Source organism: Plecotus auritus (genome assembly GCF_963455305.1).
Source record: "Plecotus auritus genome assembly, chromosome: 4".
Lineage (NCBI taxonomy): Eukaryota > Metazoa > Chordata > Mammalia > Chiroptera > Vespertilionidae > Plecotus > Plecotus auritus.
Window position 1 is genome coordinate 57245607 of NC_137775.1, and position 17528 is coordinate 57263134.

A 17528-nucleotide genomic window follows, 5' to 3' on the forward strand; every position below is an offset into this window, starting at 1 on the left:
ACTATCCCAATAAGTTTCCTCATGCTCCTTCACAGTTGAGTCCTTTGTCAACATACTCCCTGGCTCTTGGCAATCACTGACCTTCTTTCTGTTATGAGAGTTATGCCTTTTCTAAAATTTCATATAAATTGGATCATACAGTCTTTTGAGGATAAATTTTTAAAGGTATCTTAATGTATTTCAGATTCATGATATCATTGTATCAATAAAGTATTACTTTTTATTGTTGAGTAATATTCCGTTGCATGGGTATGACACAATTTGTTCATCTATTTACCAACTAATGGACATTACTCTTAGTTTGGGGCACTTATATACTCATGCCTGGACCTTGTAATATTTAGACTCTTGCTCTGTCATTAACTGTGGCAAGATACTAAACCTCCCTGAGCCTTAGTTTCTTTTCCTACAAATTGGAGGCAATAATAATTACTCTCAAAAGTTGTTGTGAGGTTTAAATATTAATGTTTTTTAAGTCCTTCACACATGTAAATACCTTAGTATGTAGTGATTTTTATCATCTTTAAACAATGGGATAACAATAACCGCTTTCCTATCTCACAGATTCTTATGAGAAGAATGTGCATGAAAACGTAAAGCGCTATATAAATGTCACTTCCAGTTCCTTGCAGTCAATTAGTATGGACTGCAGTGGTCCTGCACTTTCAGAGAGCTAAACACGGAGGAGAGTGTAGTCCATTATACAACTCTAAACAAATGGCTGCTTTCCCATTTAAATAGCCCAGACTGCTCAGTGGAAACAAATCCACCTAAGTCTTGCTCAAAAACATAACTTTCCAATTTACTGGAAATTGCTTTCCAAGTTATTAATTTTAAAGCCACCAATATAGGTTAGTGATGAATAATTTAAGGATGTTACATTAGAGTGGATAGATTTTGGGAGAAGTCTTTATGGCTTGTGTTTTCTTCCATTTTAATTTAATAGATGTTGATACGTGTTGGTCCTGAGTATTGTGGAATTAATGCTTTTCTGCATTTCCAAAGAAAACCAGGGTTTGGGTATAAACACAAGGGGACTCCCCCATCCCTGAGGCAGGGAGTCAGTCCTCTAAAGACATAGTTTTCACAACTAGCGAATATAAGTGAGTCCTTTCTGAACTATTTCATACAGGGTTCCCAGAATTTAAATTTTGAGGGGAATTGCTTTTTTCCCCCTACAGTGCTATTGCAGTTCACCAAGTAATCTACTGGAAGTTAGTCCACCTCTCCACAATGCGAATGATCTAAAAACATGTCCCTTTACTTGTTTCCATCTGCAACAAACACTAACATCATTATTTGTCTGATGAAAACATGAATAAAGCCAGATACAGAAGTTTGTTTAGACTTTTTCCAAGAAAACTTTTCCCCTCGTAATCAGTTTTGAGCCCTCTCACTTTTCTCTCTCCTCAATTAGACTTGGAACTCACGGAAGCCTGGAATGTGCTTTGGAATATTTTTATTTTCCATCAAAAGGCTCACAATAGTACCCTGCAAATAACCAGGGATCAATAAATGACTTTTGAGTGAATTTATTTAGTCTTTGGAACAATGTCTTTTGCAGTGAAGTCTCAGTTGAAGAGAACTACTTATGAGTTGTTTCCCTCGGAATAATAAGATTGGAAGGTGTTTTCTTTCTTTCTGGAAGAATAAAATCTGCATGTCCGGGTGCAAGTTTAGGAAATGTAAAATTGATGTATTTTTGAAATGCCATTCTCGTTTCTTGTAATTCCTCCTCCAAGAAATCTTTCCAATTTGTCATAATTCCCAGTTGTTGTGCTACTGACAACAGCTCGTCCTGAGTGTTAACCAGTTTATCCATCACATTTCCAAGTGTGGCCTGATGGGCTTTCTCTGCTTCTTGAAGCACTTCCTGGACTTCTTCCTGCTTCTGCCTCTGAGCCATGGAATAGTAGATGTTCATTTCATGTTCTTTTTCCTTTACCAATTTGCTCACACTCTTCCTCTGATCCTTAACAATGGTCATACCAGCACTCATAAATTCCTCCATGACCTTCCTACAAAAGATAATATGGGTTTGTAAGTTAGATGGACTAACCACTAAAAACAGAAAGGTTTTGTCTTTCAGCACGGTTGTATGAGAATTTATTGCATCGTGTAGGTGAGACACCAGGCTGAGACAGGCTGGTAGAGATGGGCTTCTGGATTCCATTAGCTGTTAACAATAAAAAAACATTTTTCAGAGTAGGGAGGTCGTCCATGGACTTCCCCACTGTGGGCTAAGGAGAGGCTAGTGTCTGACAGTAACTTTAGGAACCCAAGTCCACCTTGGCCAGAAAAATATGAGTGCAGTGTGCTTAAAAATGAAGATACAGTCTTAGCCAGTTTGGCTCAATGGTTGGAGAAGTGGTCGGCAAACTCATTAGTCAACAGTGCCAAATATCAACAGTACAACGATTGAAATTTCTTTTGAGAGACAAATTTTTTAAACTTAAACTTCTTCTAACGCCACTTCTTCAAAATAGACTCGCCCAGGCCGTGGTGTTTTGTGGAAGAGCCACACTCAAGGGGACAAAGAGCTGCAGTTTGCCGACCACTGGGTTGGAGTATCATCTTGCAGACTGAAGGGTCATGGGTTTGATTCCTGTCAAGGGCATGTACCTGGGTTGCAGGCTTGATCCCTGGCCCCAGTTGGGGCATGTGCGGGAGGTGACCAATCCATGTGTCTCATTCACATTGATGTTTCTCTCTCTTTTTCTCTCCCCCTCCCTTCCACTCTCTCTAAAAATCAATGGGAAAAATACCTTCAGATGAGGATTAACAAAAAAGAAGAGAAGAAGGAGGAGGAGGAGGAAGTGGAGGAGGAGGAGGGGAGGGGGGGAGGGGGAGGGGGAGCTGGGTCAAAGTTCCAAACCCCTGGAGAAAGTATTTCTCTCTTTAAAAAAAAAAAATTATTGATTTTGGAAAGGAAGGGAGAGGGAGAGATAAAACATCAATGATGAGAGAGAATCATTGATCAGCTGCCTCCCACACACCCACACTGTGGATCGAGCCTGCAACCCAGGCATGTGCCCTGACTGGGATTTGAACCATGACCTCCTGGTTCGCAGGATGACGCTCAACCACTGAGCCACGGTGTTTGGGTGAGAAAGTATTTCTGTATATCAATCCAGCTATCTCCCTTTAGCCAGAAGGGAAAACACTGTATTCACAAGTCAGGTTGAGCTATGATTTTGATTTTATCTGAGCAATACTCTATGACAGCTGACTCAAACCTTTTGGTCTCGAAACCTCTTTTTGTTCTTCAAATGACCAAGAAACTTTTGTTTATATGGGTTATATCCAGTGACACTAACAGTATTACAAATTAAGAGTAAGACAAAAATATTTACAAATTCATATAAAGTATTAGTAAATCTATTCAATATTAACATAACTTTTATGAAAAGTGTATTTTCCAAATCAAAACAACTTTTGGTAAGAAAAGTGACATAATTTTACATTTTTTTAAAAAAACTCTTTACTGTCTAGCTTAGTAGAAAAAAAGCTGGATTTTCATATTGTTTTAATCTGTTGTGATATCACACATCATAAAATCCTGGAAAATGCCACTATATATTCTTTAGATAATGAGAGTAAAAAGGTAAATAACACCCAGGCAGTCGGAGTGGCTCTTAGCCACTGTGAAGTACTTCCAAGGGTGCCTCTGGTTAACCTAGTTTGGCAGAACCTCTAAAGACTGGAAAACTTAAAAACACCTATAAATGTTGGATTTAAATATTTATGGTTGTTACTAACTCCCCGCCCCGCCCCCGTCTCCTAGACCTGTGGTCAGCAAACTGCAGCTCACGAGCCACATGCGGCTCTTTGGCCCCTTGAGTGTGGCTCTTCCACAAAATACCACGGCCTGGGCGAGTCTATTTTGAAGAAGTGGCATTAGAAGAAGTTTAAGTTTAAAAAATTTGGTTCTCAAAAGCAATTTCCATCGTTGTACTGTTGATATTTGGCTCTGTTGACTAATGAGTTTGCTGACCACTGTCCTAGGGACAATGCTAAACATTTTACATGCATTCCATTCCATTTAATTTTAACAATAACCCACTGAAGCTGGTATGATTTTTATTCATTAACTCTTATTATTCCCATGTAGCAGGTGAGGAAATTAAGGCTTAGAGAGATCTAGTTATTGTTCATTGTCACACAATTGAGAAGGTGGGATAGTTCCTACCTTTCACCATTACCTGCTTCAATCGTGTAAGAGGCCACTATAAATTTTATATAGGGGGAAGGGTAATACGATAATAATAATTTTTTAGAATTGTTATTCTGGCAATATCTGGTAAATCAAATCTCACATAGGATGAAGTAAAGAGACCAATTTATACTATTTCGCAATATCCTGGGAGTGCAAAGTTAGGGTCTGAACACATGGTGAAAGAGAAAGAAATAGGAAGAAAGAAAGGGATAAATCCAAGAAATATTACACAGTCGTTAAGTGCCAGAAGTTATGACTGCCAGGGGATAGTGGAGGCAGAAAGAGGAGGAATCAAAACCACCTTCCCGATTCTCAGCCTGGGTCACAGGAGAGTGGAGGCGCTGTCATGGAAGGGCCAGCACAGACAGAGGTGGGAGCGTGCATCTGTCCACACCGTAGGGTTCAGTCTGATGTTTGATGGCATCTGCATAATGGTGGTGAGATTGTGAAGGTGATGACCAGGCCCTGGGGCTCAGACAGAAGGAACTAGAGGAAGCTTCCTTGAGCCAGCCCCAAATCCCCGAGGAGGCAGTTGTGCTCTTCTCCAGAACCACGCTCTGTGACCAGCAGGCCTGGCTTCCTTCTGGCCCCACAGAGAGGTGTTCATCTATGAGGCTGACTCGAAGGCTCCACCAGAGGTGATCTCAGGTAAAACTGCTCAAATAAAGTGCATCTTAGGTGACTCCTACGTCTACTCTCCATGATATAACCCCCTTTAAATGCCTTACTATCAAAATCTGTTCTTGCTACGAGGATCTAGTCTCTCTATTTTTTGGAATGCCCTTTTCAACTTTCCCGGCCTGCCTTAGAGCCTGAATTTTTGACCCTTTGGGATTCATGCCTTTTGGTTTAAGGTCAGGAAGTGTCTGACTTTAATTCTGATGACTTATTTGAAGTTGTGGAATGTTAGCCAGGAGGGAGGAGGGTGCAGGGCATGGAGAGGGGGAGGCAGAGGGCCTGAAGTGCCCATTCATCTTTGTATTTCTCCTGCCTGGCATGGTGCCCATTGTGTATACAACAGGCAACCAATAAATGTGTGAAATGGGTAATATAGGTGTTGTTCCCTCAATACTTTTTTGTGTGCCAAATAACACCACATTTTAAAACAGCTAAATTAGAGTATTACAAAAGCCTAAAAGATTCATGCTTAAAAAGGACTCTCAGCATAAGCAAAATACTCACCATAAGAAAAGTCAGTTCTTGTCATATATATAAAACTAGAGGCCCGGTGCACGAAATTTGTGCATGGGGGGAAGGTGTCCCTCAACCCAGCCTGCACCCTCTCCAATCTGGGACCCCTCGAGCAATGTCCGACTGCCTGTTTAGGCAGTCGGACATCTCTCTCACAATCCAGGACTGCTGGCTCCCAACTGTCGCCTGCCTGCCTTTCTGATTGCCCCTAATCGCTTCTGCCTGCCAGCCTGATCACCCCCTAACCACTCCCCTGCCAGCTTGATTGATGCCTAACTGCTCCCCTGCCAGCCTGTTTGCCCCCAACTGCCCTCCCCTGCTGGCCTGATCGCCCACAACTGCCCTCCCTGCAGGCCTGATCCCTCCCAACTGCCCTCCCCTGCTGGCCATCTTGTGGCAGCCATCTTGTGTCCACATGGGGACAGCCATCTTTGACCACATGGGGGCAACCATCTTGTGTGTTGGAGTGATGGTCAGTTTGCATATTACTCTTTTATTAGATAGAATTAGGTAGGATAGAGGCCTGGTGCATGGGTGGGGGCCAGCTGGTTTGCCCTGAAGGGTGTCCCAGATCAGGGTGGGGGTTCCCTTGGGGCATGGGGCGGCCTGGGCGAGGAGCCTGTGGTGGTTTGCAGGCTGGCCACACCCCCCGGCGACCCAAGCAGAGACCCTGTTATCTGGGATTTATTTATCTTATATAATTGAAACTTTGTAGCCTTGAGCAGAGGCCCAGGCAGGCCAGGGCTGCAGAAGTTTGGCTTCCTCCATTGCTGGGGCAACTCAAGCCTCCTGCTCTCTCCAGCTCCATGGCTGCCGCCATTTTTGTTGGGATTTATTTATCTTCTATAATTGAAACTTTGTAGCCTTGAGTGGAGGCCTGGGCTGGCCAGGGTGTGCAGAAAGCTTGGCTTCCTCCATTGCCGGGAAACCCAAGCCTCCTGCTCGCTCTGTGGCTGTAGCCATCTTGGTTGGGTTAATTGCATACTAGTTCCTGATTGGATGGTGGGCGTGGCTTGTGGGTGTAGTGGAGTGATGGTTAATTTGCATGTTACTCTTTTATTAGATAGGATGATTTTTATTTATTTATATAATTTATCCACATTTCCCCCCTAAAAGTGGGTCTGGAAAGCATATTATATGAGGAAGGACTGAAGCAGCTGCTTTACAAATACTTTTTGGTTTTTCCTTCTCTTCACACTAAAGCTTGGACAATATCCCTCTCCTCAAGTATCTAAAGGATCACTGTGCACTGAGGGCAGACTCAGCATATTTTCTTTTTTAAATATATTTATTGATTTCAGAGAGGAAGGGAGAGGTAAAGAGAGACAGAAACATCAATGATGGGGGAGAATAATTGATTGGCTGCCTCCTGCATGCCCCCCACTGGGGGCTGAGCTGCAACCCCAGCATGTGCCCTTGACTGGAATCGAACCTGGGACCCTTCAGTCCGCAGGCTGACATTCTACCCACTGAGCCAGACCAGCTAGAGTCGGCATATTTTGGGTCCACTTTAGGTAGAGGCATTCAGCATTGGAACCAACCACCTTAACCAGCCATAGCATTCCTATCACGGAAGTACTTAGAGGCTCACCCACGCCTGGCAGGCAGCCAGCAGGAAGGATGGCAGGTTCAACTCAATGACCTCCAATGCCCCTCCCAAGGGGAAGGGAATGTCTATGCTTTGTATGGAACCTTTCCAAGCAAAGGTTCTTCCTTTTTTTAGTATCTCCTAGATAATCTGTTTAGAATCTAATCACCTCAACCCACAAAAAAGTTTTCTGTGCATTTAACAGGTTTGTCATATTATGTAAGAATTCTGAATCCTACGTCATAAGTGAAAGTTTGTAGACAAATAAAAGGTCTTCAGGCAGAATTCTAAACAGCGGATCTTCTGTCTATACTAATTTCTGCAATGCTCTAAAGAACACTGGAATCTAGAGTGGGTTCAGCTGACTGGAACATATTTGAACCTTTGTTTGGTAAATATTTAAAGAATGCCTACCACATGCCAGGCTCTCTTCCAGGCATTTGGAACACATCAATGAACAAAATGGGCCTTCCAATTGCATATACTTAAACAACAGGCATGGAAGTTCCCTAATCCTAGTCAACTGATTTAATAAAAGGGAGCCATTGAAAATCTTTCATTCCAACCTCACAGAGAAAATGGAGGGGGGTGAAAGCAACTGAGTGAGGGGAGGAGCAGAAGCTGCGGTGTGAGGATTGGGCCCAGAGGCTCCTGAAGGAAGGGCAGGGCTCCCGTAGATGGAAGGTGGGAGGGACGGGGAAGAGGACGTCACTTTCCACTGCATTGAGCCACACTCATTTGGGAGTTACCACCTTCTCTAACTTTCTCCTGAAATCTCTTTCACCTTCCTTGTCTCTCTCAATAATGATCTACTATGATTTATCACCAAGGCAAGAAATGGCCACAGCTGCAGCCCTCATTCCTTTTGACCTGCAGAATAATAATCCTACAGGATTTTACCTTTGGCCCTGTTCTAAAAAGTCCTAACAAGGAAGACTTTACCTGTTGTTAATCATATACAAATAGATTTATTTGTTAACTCAAGGAGCAAAGCAAAAGAGGTAAGTCCTAGACTAGGAAGCTAGATACAGAGGTTTCAGTCTTGTTCTGCCTCTACAGTAAGTGATGTCGGGCAGGTCACTTAACATGTGGAAACTGTGGTTTTCTTGGTCCCGATAATCACTAAGGCTCTTTACTGCTGTCTTGTTTTAGCTCATCCCACCAAACATTCTTTAAAAATATATACAGATTATCTGATTTATGTAAAAACTATCTGTGATTGTGCACATATATAATAAGGCTGCAAACACATTAAAAGGGCAATGGAAAGCCCGGCTGGCGTGGCTCAGTGGTTGAGTGTCGACCTATGAACCAGGAGGTCACTGTTCAATTCCCAGTCTGAGCACATGCCCGGGGTTGCGGGCTCGATCCCCAACAGGGGGCATGCAGGAGGCAGCCTTTCAATGATTCTCATCATTGATGTTTCTACCTACCTCTCCCTCTCCCTTCCTCTCTGAAATCAATAAAAATATAAATTTTAAAACAGGGCATGGAAAGACACAGACCCAATTACTGAAAATGATTGCCTCTGGAAGACAGCGAGAGGTAGGGAAGCAGTGAGTCAGGACTTATCAAATTTGCTCTATATATTTTCATAATGTCAGTTTCATCTACAATGTGTGATAAGATAAAAAAAAAGAACACATCCATAATAGTATACGTTATAGGCTAAAAAATGTGAAGATTGACTTTTATGTGTTGTGGAAAAACTATTTCTCAATTCCTCTCCTCAGCCTCTTAAAACCGAGTATACAGAATGAAAAACAATATTTAGGACAGTAGTTATCTTTTGAGAGCGAGGAGAGGAAGTGTTACCAATTTCCAACCCCTTCAGAGGGGTGGTTAATCTTTGAGTATTCATGTTATATTTTTTTAAACCACGCACACATACACACACACACTCCACAATGCTTTACATATTATTCTCTATGATATATTCAATAATGTAAAAACACAATAACTGGGAACTATCCACCTGTGTGCCTCAATCTTATCCCTTTCTCCAAGTTGGTTTTGACAGAACAAGATACTAATTTGCAAATATGATCTCTGGAATACCTCCTCTGGGCCAGGATAGCTTCCTGGGCCAGATGCCTCTCTTCGGCCCTGGCTTTCTCCACAGCCTCGATCTTCTCCTTGTGGCACTCCATCATGATCCTTTGGATTCTATGGACCATGCGCTGTTCTGCAGCCAAGTTTTCTCTCTTCAGTTCGTCTTCTATGTTTTGATGCATCTCTAACTTGGTTTGAGATGTTACATCCTTAAGCAACAGTAAAACTAGGTTTAGAGGCTACAGCTTTGATGTTTAAAAATGCACACTAAGAAGTTATTCGAATTATAGTTCAACAACCTGATGAAATATGTACTGAGAACACTGATGGTTTAAAAAAATAGTGGGTATAATAAGGAAAACTTTCAGTTAAATGGCACTATATAAAACCAGAAACAAGCAAACTATATAGCATAAATATTTGGGACAAGGACAGTCTATTTAATCTCACCTAGTACAGATCTGATAGGAGGTAGCACTGCCCAACAATGAATAAATGGGCCCAGTGCCCCAAACTTACCAGTTATGTTCTTATTAATTTTGGCCAAACCTGGAGCCAGACTTCTGCCACTTTCCCTCCAGCCTCTGCCCACGAATCACCACATCTGCACTGGGTCCTGTCCTGTCCCTCCTGGCCATATGTGAAAACAGTTCTGTACCCTTTTCTTCCAGCAGACTTTGTAACGGAGGTGCCGAACTAAACAACCAGTCCCTGTGCCTCTGCGGGACATTTGCTAATTACCTACAGTCCTGTGCTTGAACAACCTAGAAAGGGTACTTCCCCCCACTCCTCCCCCACCCTCCTATTGCATGACCTCTGGTCTTGAAGAAAATACTTGAGAAACAGCTCAGGGCTCCCTTTTGGCACCACAGTAAATGCAGACTTAGGTAAAAGGATACAATCAGAGAGCCCAGGAGAAGAAAGAGAACAGCCCATTTCCTTCGTTGAACCCTATCTGAGCACTTACTAAGTCACACACTGTGCTGGTCACTGGGCTAGATGGTAACGAGACAGACATGCCCTCGTGGAGGCTGCAGTCAGGTGGGGATCAGACACTTAACAAGTGGTCGCACAATCCAATTACAACTGTGACGGGTGGCAACTGCTGTGAAAGCGGACGGGGTGTCAAGGACAGTATATAGGGATATGGGGGTGAGGGGGGGGGCAGGGCAGAGCTGGTGGGTAAAGCTTCCTGTGTGCCTAGTGATGTTTGAGCTAAATCTGAGGGAGCGCAGGAAGCACAACCCAGCAGGCACCACGGTGAGAGGTGCATGGTGCGTTCAGGTCCCAGGACCCACAGAAGGGCAGTGAGAGGAGGGAAAGAACAAGTGGCAAGAGATGTGGTAGGGCAGGGGGACAGGGGCAGCTCCTTGCAGCCTAGAAACCCCCTAAAGGTTTGGGCTTATGACCCCAAAGCTTGTGGGATTCTGTGCTCACTGAGTATTCAGCAACTCTTCTATGACAGTCCGAGACCTCCCAGCCAACCTCCAGAGACACCCGTCTAGATCTTACACATTATTGGTGTTCACTTATTCCCTTGCCAGAGCTTTAAGTAATTTCAGTACTTTTGAAAAGACAACAAGCCACTATAAAAACCTGTATTTTTTTTTTATGTTCCTCTTCCAGAATCTGAATGTTGATGTTATGTTTGTCATTTGCTTCTTCAATTGCTTTATCCACTGCTTGCTTTTGGCGTTCATCGGCCTTTGAAAGAAAGAGTATTATTTATTAGTATAATAGCTTTTTATGTTTACTAAAAATTAACCAACACCATGGGGCCTCTAATTACTTGCTTTGTTCCCATCTCAAACCGCCCATAGCAAACTGTCTGCGTGGGCCAGATGCCCTCACACATCCCAGCAGTGGGAACCTTGCAGTTTCAGGAATTGCTATAGAGAGCTGGACTGGAGGCTACTAGGTTGTCTTTTATTTTTTGTCACTCTATTTCTTGCTTAATCTGACTATGAAAGTAACATGTGCTCATTGCAGAAAATCTGAAAACTATAGCGAAGTAGAGATACACAAAGCTAGAAATTACTGAGAAGGAGGCTGAATACCATCCCACATCCCCTGCATCAAGTCTTCAGAAAACTCATGATTTAATCTGAAGAAAATGCCCAGATCATTAGATTACTAGTATTCACATTGTAGATTACCCACAAAAGCATTCCCTTGTATGAGCGTGTATAATCAATAATTCACAAGCGATTTAAATTTTACTACTATTGGTAAAGACAGAGGACTACTAAGCGTATTTTGGCTCTAGCCGGTGGCTCAGTGATAGAGCATCAGCCTGTGGACTGAAGGGTCCCAGGTTCCATTTTGGTCATGGGCATATGCCTGGGTTGCAGGCTCGATCCCTAGTAGGGGGTGTGCAGTAGGCAGCCGATTAATTATTCTCTCTCATCATTGATGTTTCTATCATTCTTTCCCTTCCTCTCTGAAATCAATAAAATATATTTTTAAAAAGGAATATTTTGGACTTTCACACCAAGCTTTTCCTGGCACTAATACTGGACAATTCCAACACTCTTTGCTATAATACCATTTTTATAAAGAAACCGAGAAATAACATTCTAAGTGCTGAGGCTAATCCTGCTCTCAAGGAGCATTTATTCTCTTTAGGAAGTCACTTATGTCATTCTATCTATGACTGGAAGAAGTAGGGGCTAGATGATTGAGATTTTGCTTCAGTTAGGTATCTGGGATCTGACTGTGAGCCCCAACACACTCAATTGGCCCCTACAACCTCAGCAGTCACATGGACAAGGTTACCAAGGACTTTAGAGAGAAGGGGAGCAAGGAGAAAGGTAAAAAGAAGAGTAGACATAAGGAAGCATTTGGAAAAAACAGGCATGTGTTACACACTGCACAAATGAATGGTCTACATATTAGATATTAAGCAATAATAAATAATTATCATCAAGGATTTTTTAAAAAATTTTAACCCACTGAGAATAAGGGGAGCAGGAAGAGTCATCCACATATAGGGGCAATTTACTATTTTATTATTTTGTTGTTGTTAATCCTCACCTGAGGATATTTTTCCATTGATTTTCAGAGAGAGTGGAAGGGAGGGGAACAACAAAGAAATATCAATGTGAGAGAGACACATCAATTGGTTGCCTCCTACATGTGCCCAGACTGGGGCCAGTGATTGAGCCTGCAACCAAGGTTCATGCCCTTGATCAGTACTGAACCTGGGACCCTTCAGTCCGACACTATCCACTGAGCCAAACTGGCTAGGTCACATAAGGGCAATTCAGAAGGAATGAAGCTCCCGATGATGCCTGCTTAGGTTCTTACTAAGCACCTACTATGTGCCAGGCACCTCCTTTCATTGAATTCTCTCAACCATCCAGTAGAATGGGTATTATTATTTCTCTTTTACATTTGAAGAAGCCAAGACTAGGGTTGAAGAACTTACCTCAAAATAAAAAGCATCTGCACAGCAAAAGAAATTACCAGCAAAATGAAAAGGGAGCCCACTATATGGGAGAACATATTTGCCAATGATATAGCTAATAAGGGGTTAATAAACAAAATATATAAAATATTCATGCAACTCAACAAAAGACAAACAAACCAATTAAAAAATGGGCAGAATACCTAAATAGACATTCTCCAAAGAAGACATATAAATGGCCAATAGATATATGAAAAAATGGTCAGTCACTAATTATCAGAGAAATGCAAATTAAAACCACAATGAGATATCACCTCACACCTGTCAGAATGGCTATCACAAAAAAAATCAACAAGCAACAAGTGCTGGTGAGGATGTGGAGAAAAGGGAACACTAGTTCACTGCTGGTGGGAATGCAGATTGGTACAGCCACTTTGGAAAACAGTATGAAGTTTCCTCAGAAATTAAAAATGGGACTTCCATTTGACCCAGCAATCCTACTTCCAGAAATATATCCTAAAAAACCCAAAACACCAATCAGAAAGAATATATGCACTCCTATATTCATAGCAGCATTATTTATAGTAGCTAAAATTTGGAAACAACCCAAATGCATATCAGTAGATGAATGGATAAAAAAAAGTTGTGGGCCCTAACTGGTCTGGCTCAGTGGATAGAGCATTGGCCTGCGGATTGAAGGGTCCCAGGTTCGATTCCAGTTAAGGGCATATGCCAGGATTGCAAGCTTGAACCCCAGTAGGGGGTGTGCAGGAGGCAGCTGATCGATGTTTCTCTCTCATCGATGTTTCTAACTCTCTATCCCTCTCCCTTCCTCTCTGTAAAAAATCAATAAAATATATTTGAAAAAAAAATAAAAATAAAAAAATAAAAGAACTTGCCAAAGGTCCCACAAGTAGCCAGGATTTAACACCAGTTCTGCGTGACTATATTGTTTACAACAAATCCAAACAGTGAAAGAAAGGTTAACTTAGCTTGATTTGCAACTTTTTACCTGAGCCCACAAAGCAGATTCTGCTAGTGCAATACGTTCTTGGAGTACAGCCTCTTGAAATAGTTCTTCTTTATACAAAAGATCTGCCCCAATATCTGTGTATTTGAAGAGAAATAATTACAAGTGTCCACGGATGTATCTTGGCTTCCCTTTTCACTATGATCTAGTTATTAGAGTCACCTCAGATACACACACACACACACACACACACACACACACACGACATTTTTTTAAGAGATGTCAATCTTTTCTTTAAAGATACCGATGAAAGGGGTAAGTTGTTTCCTACTTGACTATGAGGGAATGCACAGCACTGTTAGGCCTGGATGGAGTCAGTGATGTGATGTCAGTCCACATGGTGGGCAACTGGGGAAGGAAAGTGGCAAAAAGGTGCCCATTTTGTACTCCTTCTAAAGAAGAATATCAAGTGAATATTCAAGATTATTCAGCTCCTCTCTCCCTGCTCATATCTGGGTGTTGGTGTTACCTCCACCCAGACAGTGGTAGCAGAATGCCTTAATACGTTACATGCCTTTCTTCAGCGTGTAGGTTTTCTTGGGTTTAGCTGCTTCAGTTGTGGAGTGAGTTAGGGGTAGTAGTTTAGAACTTCTCCATCAATGATCTAATTTAATTTCTAAAAAATAACATTCTCACAATAACATCCTCCCTACCCAAACAAGGGAGTGAAATCCTAAAGAGGTTAGAGGACCACACAGTATCAGATAGCTAGGGACAGAGTTGGACCTCGAGCCACAACCCGAGTTCACGGAGCTGGGCAGAGGGTTCTCTCCATCTTCTCCTACCAGACTGTGTTGTCAGAGGTGATGACGAACCCTATAAGCGTTGAAATCACACACAGTGATCTTTCTCTCCAACCCAAACTCCTAGTGTTTATTCTTTATTCCACTCATTTCTCACATCTAAGATTTGTTGAATTATTAACTTTTCATGTGATTAGGTCTTGATGATCAACTTCCTAAAATTACAAAGCACACCCTACACTGCAGTGTTGTCTCTCACCATGCCGAGCTCGGCAATAAGCACAGATAAGACATTGCGGACTCAGGGGTTTGTCTGCCCAACATCTGTTCTCTACCTCTGGTAACAGGACCTATTTCTCTCAAGAACTTCCCTCTCTCACTTCAGGATAGCTACATGATAAATTTCATGAAACTATACACGGGGGGGTGGGGGGGTGGGGGGAGTTTGGAGGGGTGCGGGGGGCGGGGTAGCGGGTAGTGGGGAAGAGAGCATATAAGGCCCGTGCCTGAGTTAGATTTAAATGTATCATTCCAATATCAATTTCCCAATTTTGACAATGTACTAATGTTATGTAAGATATCAATAAGAGAATCTAGACAAGGCGTATATTGTTCTATTTTTAAATTTTGTGAGTCTTAAACTATTTCTAAATAAAAAGCTATTAAAATATGTAAAAATATTTTAAAAAAATAGGCCCTGGCCAGGTAGCTCAGTTGGTTAGGGCGTCATCCTGATAAGGTTGTGGGTTCAATCTCCAGTCAGGGCACGTGCAAGAAGCAATCAATGGATGCATAAATAAACGGAACAACAAATTGTTTCTCTTTCTCTCTTTCCCCCTTCTTCTCTCTCTAAAATCAGTAAGTAAATAAAATAATAATTAAAAAATAAAAACAACACATGCTGAGGCCTGATTCTAAAGGTTCTAATTTAGTGGGTCTGTGTTGGATTAGTATTAAATCCAATGAGTCTATGTTTGGATATTTGTAGTAAAAAAATTTTTTTAAAACTTCTGTATTGTACTGCTAGGCTTGAGAACTACTTCCCTATGCAATACTCATTAGCATTTATATAGACATTTCAACATGGCTTTGAGTTTACTTATAAAGAACAAAGAATATTGACTCTTTTGACTTTAAATAGTCAATGACAAATGCAGTTCAGGTCACTGAAAATAAAAGATCAATTTCTAACTAGTTAGATTTAATGTATCCACTTAATGTTTGGATTCAGATAATAAAAGGAATCAATTAATAAAAGCTTATCTAAGAATGGCTATCCACTGTCCTGGGTGTAAAAAGTATAAGGAATCGCCGAAACCGGTTTGGCTCAGTGGATAGAGCGTCAGCCTGCAGACTGAAGGGTCCCGGGTTCGATTCCGGTCAAGGGCATGTAACTTGGTTGCGGGCGCATCCCCAGTAGGAGGTGTGCAAGAGGCAGCTGATCGATGTTTCTCTCTCATCGGATGTTTCTAACTCTCTATCCCTCTTCCTTCCTCTCTGTAAAAAATCAATAAAATATATTTAAAAAAAAAAGTATAAGGAATCAATTAATAAAAGCTTATCTAAGAATGGCTATCCACTGTCCTGGGTGTAAAAAGTCAAGTCATTTTAGAGTTTATAGTTAATAAGTCGTATTAAACATTTACTAAAGTTAATCAGTTTTGGTATTGATATTTCTAGAGGATGATTCCAATTTGATCTCCCCCTACAATTTCGTTTTTTCAAAACACCCTCCATTCTCTAGCTTTTATATTTTAAAAAATCAGGAGTGAAGTTAAATCACCATTGGTTTACCATGTTAAAGGAAAAAAAAATCAGAGGAGTATTTTGAGAGTCCTTAGGAAAACATTTCAAAGGTCCAAAGTCAGACTGAAAACTCTGATGAGAATAAGGAAAGAGGGAAACCCATTAATTACAATTTGATTTATTACAAGTGTATATGTAGTTCATATTCTCATGTTATCTACATGTATCTACCTTTATGTCACTGGCTACTAATATAGTTTCTTTCACCCATTTATTAAGGTATTAGGGATATTTTCTCTCCTATGTGTGTAGCAGGTGCCCAAGTATGGGCAAGGACATAAAGAGCTCCCACTTACTATTATGTGCCAGGCTTTATAAGAGGTACAAATACAGAGTTGGGGGAAAGTGGGTTTACAGTTATTCATATGGAAAATGATGTAATAACTAATTAAAAAATAATACAAGAATAAACTGTTTCACGGAATCACAACTATGAAACTGCTTTTGCCCATAAACACTGTATTTCTTTAAAGTCTCATAATAAACCTGCAAGATATCTATTAATAACCCTATTTACATATAAGTTTACAGATTGAGAAGCTAAGTATCCTGTCCAAGACACACAAATGGTAAATGGAGAAGCTAGATTTCAACCTGTGTTCTCATGACAAACAGATACCCCTATAGGACAAGCAACTTTGATCAAGAAAGCTGATAAAAGTATATATAACAGGAAGAAAGACATGCTATAAACATTAGAACAAAAGCAAACAACGAAGTCACTTACCCAGTATATCTTTGTGAGTGTAAAAGCGTGTCTTAAAGGGCTTGTATTCATGGATCTGTTTGAAGATGTCCCCTAAAGGAGCTGGTGGAATTATTTTATTACAAACAGCACAGCAAACAAAACTGGTGTAATTTGAATTTCTGATCATGATTAAATTTAAGGTGTCTTTTACTATGTACAGTTTGTAATACTCTTAGGAGCATAAAAAGTAGTGTTGAGAAAAGCTGGATGTTTAGAGAGGCCCAAGATTCTAGGACAATGCTAGAGGCTGGTAAGGATTAAATGATTCACCATGATTAGGTAGTGGGTATGTGCCTAATGTGAAAGAATGCTACTGAAAGCCTCTGCATGTAAGGTTGGGAAGATTTAAGCAGCTGCTCCCTCCTAGACACTAGCATTAAACTGTTAACTGACTTAGCAACTGTTGCTAGGTAAAACAAGCTTTGCTCATAAAAGCAACTAGAAATAATAAGAAGTGTAGCATGGTACAGCCACTCATTTCCCAAATACTTTCTGTATTAGTTTCTTATTGCTGCTGTAACAAATTACCACATATTTAGTGGTTTAAAACAATACAAATTTATTCTTTGGTCAGAAGTTCAAAATTAATCTTATGAGCCTAAAATTAAGGTGTCAGTAGGGCTTTAGGGAAAATGTTTCCTTACCTTTTCCAACTTTTGTAGACCACCCACATTGCTTGGCTCATGGCCTTGCATCCTATAGCCCTTTCTCCCATTGGCACGGTGACATCGTTTCTTCCTTGGATCTT

At 41.2% G+C, this 17528-nt stretch overlaps 1 protein-coding gene across 1 annotated transcript; it reads right to left on the reverse strand.

The window, feature by feature from the left end:
- Positions 1-1442: 1442 nt before the first annotated feature.
- LOC308247260 (uncharacterized protein C6orf163) lies at positions 1443-17149 on the reverse strand. Its single transcript, XM_080666110.1, has 5 exons — positions 16760-17149; positions 13466-13560; positions 10644-10751; positions 9054-9256; positions 1443-2018 (listed from the first exon to the last, which is right to left on the reverse strand). Exons 1-5 carry the CDS (start codon positions 16905-16907, stop codon positions 1586-1588), a joined length of 987 nt encoding a protein of 328 aa, XP_080522236.1. The 5' UTR covers positions 16908-17149; the 3' UTR covers positions 1443-1585.
- Positions 17150-17528: the final 379 nt, after the last annotated feature.

What these genes read in the sequence shown, in the direction of transcription:
- LOC308247260 (XM_080666110.1), bottom strand. Translation starts at nt 16,907, where the DNA reads ATGATCAGAAATTCAAATTACACCAGTTTTGTTTGCTGTGCTGTTTGT. An exon ending in CACTCACAAAGATATACTGG is followed by an intron (nt 13,561 to 16,759) that starts GTAAGTGACTTC and finishes TCAAATACACAG; the next exon opens with ATATTGGGGCAGATCTTTTG. An exon ending in GCTATCCTGGCCCAGAGGAG is followed by an intron (nt 2,019 to 9,053) that starts GTATTCCAGAGA and finishes TATCTTTTGTAG; the next exon opens with GAAGGTCATGGAGGAATTTA.